Raw genomic sequence first — 7154 nt, forward strand, 5'->3', positions numbered from 1 at the left:
TTGGTTGAAAGGACTATTTAGTGAACTCAATGAAGGAAGACCTTCAAATTAATAAAGTATTTTGTGACAGTCAGAGTGTCATTTTCCTTACAAAAGATCAAATGTTTCATGAGAGAACAGAATACATTGATGTTCGGTATCATTTTGTTCGTGATATTATTGCTTGTGGTGATATTGTTGTGAGCAAAATTAGTACTCATGAAAATCCTGCAAATATGATGACTAAGTCACTTCCTATAACCAAGTTTGAGCATTGCTTAGACTTGATTGGTGTTAATTATTAAAGTTAAACCCTTAAGGGGTTTTATGGAAGAGGTGGAGAACTTGTTCGTTGAGAGTTCGCAATGAAGAATTTGTTCATTGAGAATTCGTGTCAAAGTGGAGATTGTTAGAATTAAGTGACCCAAATCCTTATATAAATAAAATATAGTGGTAAAATAAAATAAAAGTAAAATCCCTATAGAACTATACTTCTTTTATTTTATTTTAGAATAAGGTTTTTTAAACCTTATTAAACTCCATCTATTTGATATTGATTAGAATAAGGTGTTTCAATCTTACTACACTCCTATTAGAATATGGTTTTACAAGCCTATAAATAGACATAGTCTACTTCTCTTGTAATCATTCGAATTCGACATAGTAAATTTTCTTCTCCTCTGCCGTGGTTTTTTCCCAAAAGTGTTTCCACGTAAAAATTTGTGTGTTCTTTATTTTTCTTTCTCTTTTCTTTGTGATATATTGTCATTACCAATGTTCTATTTATTTTTGCAGCAATACAATGTAGTAGTAGTAACACAACAGAATACCTGTAATAGGACAGAGTTAAAATTAGAAGAAGAATTTTGTTAAGGCCTATATGAACAGTTTCCTTAAGACAGATTCGACCTCTCCTCGATGATTTGAGTAACGTTGGACGTCTATCTCCCAGGATATAATAATAAACGATCACAGTAGTAGCACAACAACTATGATCAATCGAACACAATCTTGCCTTTCTTTATCACCAAGAGGAATGAATATAGAAGGAATTTTTTATATTGATGGTTTTTGATGATGTGTTTTGAAAGTCTCCTAACTTGGCTTTATACAGAAGAGAAGAAATGAATAAAGGGATTTAGACCGATTCATGAAGAGTTTTTTTGAAAAGTTAATAGATATAAGTGAACAAACATAATGAATGAAAAGATGCAATATTAAACCAAAAACAATGAATCTGTTCACCAAGAGATATAATTGTTCAAAAGATACAACTGTTCACTAAGATACATAACTATTGTTTAATTTGAACATCAATTTCTTATTCATCACTCAACAATTTTGAGCATATTATATAGAATATAAGTCTATAATTTATTATTCAAACCTTCAATTTTATCAATAAAATAATATACCTCAAAGTTCCAAAATATTCATTATTTTCCAACAATTAATTTTATCAAAATATGAATTTAATTCAATGGTTATAATTTCTCCCATCAAAAGATCACGCTTTTTATAATTTAAAATTTTAAAAATAATATTTAATGACCAAATAACTAAATTAACCTTTAAAATCTCTTGTCATATGTAAGACATAAGGTTAAAATAATCATTTTATTCTTTTCTATCACTATTTGTTTGACACATGACATACTTATGTGTAATTGTTACTTATGCATATATCATTTATTCATGGTATAATTTCAATTAAGCCTTTTTTCAAAAAATGATAAAATTTAACTTTAATTCTTGTACTTTTCACCACTTTTCAATCTAGTGCATATCTCAATTTTCCAACACATCACATTCATAAAAATAAATATTTCTTCCTAAAATAGTAAATTTGTACCTTTAGTGTATCTTTTTCAAATTTTCAATTTAATCTTTATTAAAATTTCTTTTCGAATCTATCATTATTCAATTGTTAATGAGAAAATTTGCCAAATACTAATATTATACCAGTGAGATGTTTGGGTGTTACACATACCGTATCTGTGTCAACGATTTCATTCCACACAAACGAATGTAAGTTACAAAGCTATTTTCCTTTCCATTTCTCTTGAATTTACAAACTAAGAAATAAATGAACAAATTCAGACAAAGATGCCAACACCATAGGAAGATTGGATTATATCAAGAAGGAGTGGGAACTGTAAGAAGGCAAATAAAGTAACTGGGATACAAGCAATGAAGGCTACTGGGACAGCTATCCATGCCAGTCTTTGGCTAAGCACAATGCAAAAGGTTGCACCGAATGCGACAAGCATTGCTGCTATGGACAAAAAAAGGGTAGTAAGACCAACAATCAATCTTTGCGGGAGTAACCTCAAGAAATCTTCTTCTGCGTAACGCGAAGTGAGGATCGATAAGAACATTAATATAGAGGTGACTGAAGAGAACAATGCCAATGCATCTGATACAGCAAAGATCACGAAAGATGTAGCTTCTAAAAATATGGGAGTTCCTTTCTCATTGTCATTGCCTCCTGGTACTGTAAAGATTGCTGCAAACATCACTGTTGTGATTAGTGTAGCAACAAGCATGCACGACGAAGCAGTGCTCTTCATCCACTTCTCTCCTTCCTTCATCAATTTCGCATGCTCTTCCATGAACAACATTCGAGGCGTTCTGCCATTACTGTCTCTCATTTCCTTGTATAATGGTTGTACATTCTTCTCTACTTCCTGTGATGTACAAAAACCAACTCAAATTACAACTTCTAATTATGTCAAATAGTGAACAAGCGAGAAAATATTCAAGACTTGCCTTAAACCACAACAGTTCTCTTTGCATTTGAAGAGCTGCACCAGATACAATATTAAGTCTATTTGGAGTTGCTATCTTTCCAGCCAAATGCAGTATGCAATGATTGTTTTTGTCTCTGTAAGCAGCAATCATATCCTTATGTGCCCCTATATCATGTATAAGTCTAAAGATCTTTTCTTGGCGATGAATGACCGCGATATGAAAAATGCTTCGGCCATGCTCGTCGACTCTCCATATCAGATCCGGATAAGACTGAAAAAGTTCAGTTATGAGGTCAACAACTCCAAATTCTGCTGCAACAAATAACACTTGTGAAGGGATTCTTAGTATATCCGTAATTTGCGCGTCTTCCAATGATAAAATTTGATCCCATAACAGCTTCACAAGGACAATGGCTTGCATATGCAGTAACTTTTTCCTGCAAACTGCTTTATGTCCTGGAACTAAGTTAAACACGGATCAGATATTGGATTTTTAACTATGCCAGAAGAAAAAAAAGAGAAAAATCTAAGTTTCATATCAGCACCCACTTGTTTTCTGAATTGCATGCCAAAGTCTTCCCGCTAAACCAATGAACGCTGCATACATTCCAAAAAAACTTGCTAGTTAAAAATGAAGTTTTGATTAACCTGGAATACCATTAAACTTCATTACTCCCAAAATGAGAGAGAAACCTTGATTTGTATCGCAGTGGCAGGGCTTCGACATGCCCGAGGGGTAACTACATTTAGTTACTGGTTCAACATAGATCCCTGCAAGAGCATATAAGTGTAACTATTATGATTACAAGACAGATATCCCAATTTACATTTTCCCCAAGCAATAAATCTTTTATAGAAAGCCCCATTCCTCAGCCCAGGAATGCTATTTTTTCTGGTTTGTAGCACCAATAAATCTAACTAATATATATATTTCATACAATCTTTTCTCATATTACAGCTGTAAATTGTAATCATTAACTTGTCTATCGGAGTTCTTTGACAATTACAAGTAGTCAGTTAGGTTTACTAGTTTGAAGGCGTTCTCTGTTTGTTCCCTCTTTCTCAGTGGACTTAACTAAAATTACTTGAAATAAAGGCAAGGAAAGTTCAAAAATGCTGCAAATATTGATCAAAACATAAGCAGGGAATGGAAAATACTGGCTTGCCTGAGTTTTATACATACGTAATGAGACAATCATAAATAAAATTACAAACACAAGATATAACGATTTGAATCATTTGATTCAATTTCCAGTGCTTCCCAAATCCGGCTAATTGAATTATGAAAAGGATATTAAAAGGAAAGTCTTAAAACTTACATGGGTAGATAAACATTTCCCAGATTCCCAGCTCATTTTTACTGGAAAATGCCGCGGGCTTTCGAGCTAAAACATGGAGTGCCGTCTCCCCATTTGAATCACGCAGAATAGCCAATTCTGGATTGTGCTGAATTAAGCAGAGAGCTACGTCTAAGTAGAAAAGGAGAATTTGATCAGCTGTTTTATAAATGAACCATAAAGTATGGACTTAATGGCTCTAACCATTACTAAACATCTAATAGACTTCACTTCATAGTTCATACCAAATAAATCAGTAGTGATGGTTGCTATAAGCAACCCAATATAATCCTCCTGATTAAGATACTCAGCAGCGGTCACATTGTAAAGATACCAAACCATGTCTCGGTGGCCTTTCTGTGCAGCAATGCAGAGTGGTGTCACCCCCTTGTTCCCCCTTAACCCTGGCAAAAGTTTGTTCTTTTTTACCATCACCTCCACAATCCTAGTAATACCCGAAGCAGCCGCAACGAAAAGCGCGGTGTTACTGGATTTGTCCCTTCGTTCCAAGTCTGATACGCTCATCAACTTGACTACCTCCTCCACAAATCCAATGTGTCCGGCCCTTACAGCAATGTGAAGAGCTGTTTCCAATCGGTTGGTTATCCTGACATTTGCAGCACCTGGATGAATATTTAGGAACTCTTTAGCTTTTCCCCAATCACCTTTCATTGCGGCTTGATGTAAAGGTGCATACAAGGTAAGCCGTGTAGAAGTCCTATTACTCCCTGCCACCCATTATATTGATTGAATGTCAGAATTTCGAGTTGTTCTTAGACAAAAGCCTGTCCAAAAAAGGTTGACTTACCGACTCTCGGAAGCGCATTTGGTAATACAGAGGGTCGCGGAATTGCAAGAGAAGGGTCTGGTATAAATTTGTCAACTACTTGAACTGGTGTTGCAGAACTAACATTAACATCCTTGTTGTTGGGGTGGTGATAAGTAGCATGAGTCTGGTATGAGACCCGTAGAGCACTTGCATGTTCCGGGAGTGAGAGTTTAGAGGGATTATTGATAACAAGGTCTGCACCAGAAGTTGGCATTTGTGCACAAGTCAAAGGCTTATTGTCGTCAGTGCGGCAGGCCCTGCTGCTGGAATTAGGCTGGCTCCAACTCGGAGTTGCAGTTGCAGGTGATGTACCATAGCTGCTATTCCTCGAGGCTTGTCCATTGTCATCAAGGCTTGAGTTGGAGAATCCTGCCGGAAAACATGACCTGACCGAAGGATTCCTACTCAACATGGTTTTTAGACTTTCTTCTATTCGTTATAGCCAAGCCATCCACACGATTATATACAGAAGAAAGTCAACGATAAAAGCAAAAATCACTTACAACAGGTCAACAGATGGAAAATTGGAAAAGGTAAATTTCCAAAATCTTTCTTAGCATATTCTTTGAATGAGGAGATGGGAAATTTTCTATTTCGTGGTTAGAACGTGTTCCTATAGATGGAACGAGGGAAAGTGGTCACTTATTAGGTCGTTTAACGTCAAGGCAGCCCCAGGACAGGAGTTGAAGTAACGCGTTAGCATTTTGACTTCGAGAGGAAAGTTCCACGATTAAACCGAATAACCTCCTTTTTCTATTTATTTTTCTGCATGTTCAAGCAGTGGAACATATCGAAGAAGTTTTTTTTATTGAAACAATGCTTTTTTCTTTGTTGTCCTGGAATTGTTTTTTTAAAAGGTGTTTTTTTTTTCTTCTTATAAAAGGCAAAGATAGAAATTCGGCTTTTTTTAATCCAACCTTATAAATTTTAAAAATTATAAAAACAACCCAACTTCAAAATTAATGATGAGAATGATCTGATTTCTATAATAAAATTGGATGCTGCCAGTTTCCCAAGCAACATCACCCTAAAAATCCCCCCAATCATGCTTTAATAATTACAAAAAATATTTAAAAATTAATTTTTTTGGTGTCGCGACAACACCAAACTGAAGCGTGCTGGGGCAAAACTTTCAGGGACACAGTGAAGTAATTACTTTTTTCAGATTGGCTCAAAAAAGGTGCCGCTTGACGGCACTAAATTAAACTTTTGGTTTATTTGCATGCTAAGTCTGTCCTTTTTGAAATTAAATTTAAATAACCCTTAAAAGACATAAGAAGAACAAAAATAAACATTCTCATCTTTTTTTTTAAAAACAATAAACTTAAAAAACTATATAAAATTTTTATTTAAATTACCCAATATGCCCCTAAAAAAATTTTATTAAGTTTATCTACAAGCCCGTTCTTGACATTTTTGGGGTCATAGGCAAAACAATAAATCGAGCCTTTTTAAAAAAATTATAAAATGTAATGCAATAAAATAAAATCATATACTAGTAATTTCATTAAAATAATATATTTTATGACATTAAGCGAATAATATATTTTTCTAATAAAATTTAAAAAAAAAACATTTTTCATTCAACCTACTCTTATGTCATAAACTACAAAAACACAAAAAAATCATAAAAAAAAAGTTCTACGAGCATTTTGAGATGCAAAATCATTAATGATAACATCAACATCAATATTTTCCAAAAAATCTTTCTCGATTTTTTATTTTAAAATTAGTTACTACTAATAAAAGGGACAAAACTCTAAATTACGCGCAAATATTGGTCTAATGTGTAATGTTATACATGAATATTAAGTGAGTATCTTTTTTATTTTAAAATATCATATTAGTGAACTTATTAGAAAATTTGGACGGAGTTAACAATTGAACACGAATTTTAAAACATGAAAAATAAAAGGATTAAATTTCAAATATATAAAAAGTATAAGGATTTAAAAACATATTTTAAGCTATTATATATAATATCTATTTTAGTTACACCTAGGTCGCCGTTGTACAAATCTCGTAGATTAGATTTTTTTTTTTAGATTTTTATATAAAAAAACCAATTATAAATGGATATGCCGTAATGGTTATCACAATAAATCATAATTTTCAATTTTAAAGTGTCGAAAAAATATAAATTTTGTACTCAAGTAAGAAAAAATTTATCTATTCATACTATTATTATTTAAGAATTTTACTTAACTATATGATGAATTAATCCAACATCAATTTAATTGTGAATTTATTAAAATATAT

General features: G+C 33.0%; 1 protein-coding gene across 2 annotated transcripts; it reads right to left on the bottom strand.

Annotated features, from left to right (window-relative positions):
• Positions 1 to 2008: 2008 nt before the first annotated feature.
• Positions 2009 to 5395, bottom strand: LOC107897662 (ankyrin repeat-containing protein ITN1). 2 transcript variants are annotated; one of them, XM_016823176.2, is made up of 7 exons: positions 4875 to 5395; positions 4312 to 4794; positions 4049 to 4198; positions 3423 to 3500; positions 3279 to 3326; positions 2749 to 3185; positions 2009 to 2666 (listed from the first exon to the last, which is right to left on the bottom strand). In XM_016823176.2, the coding sequence occupies exons 1-7, from the start codon at positions 5305 to 5307 to the stop codon at positions 2076 to 2078; spliced, it is 2220 nt and encodes a 739-aa protein (XP_016678665.1). In that variant the 5' UTR covers positions 5308 to 5395; the 3' UTR covers positions 2009 to 2075. The 2 variants fall into 2 exon arrangements, with proteins under 2 accessions (XP_016678665.1, XP_016678664.1); XM_016823175.2 differs by having other exon boundaries at positions 2749 to 3191; positions 4875 to 5394.
• Positions 5396 to 7154: the final 1759 nt, after the last annotated feature.

The sequence above is a fragment of the Gossypium hirsutum genome, chromosome D06 (genome assembly GCF_007990345.1).
Source record: "Gossypium hirsutum isolate 1008001.06 chromosome D06, Gossypium_hirsutum_v2.1, whole genome shotgun sequence".
In the NCBI taxonomy this organism is placed as follows: domain Eukaryota; kingdom Viridiplantae; phylum Streptophyta; class Magnoliopsida; order Malvales; family Malvaceae; genus Gossypium; species Gossypium hirsutum.

Excerpts from the sequence above, each read along its gene's own strand:
- LOC107897662 (XM_016823175.2), bottom strand. The coding sequence starts at position 5,307 with ATGTTGAGTAGGAATCCTTCGGTCAGGTCATGTTTTCCGGCAGGATTC. Across the intron at positions 4,199-4,311 it reads CATCACTACTGATTTATTTG|ACGTAGCTCTCTGCTTAATT; the intron begins GTATGAACTATG and ends TTTTCTACTTAG. Across the intron at positions 3,327-3,422 it reads CCACTGCGATACAAATCAAG|CGTTCATTGGTTTAGCGGGA; the intron begins GTTTCTCTCTCA and ends GAATGTATGCAG.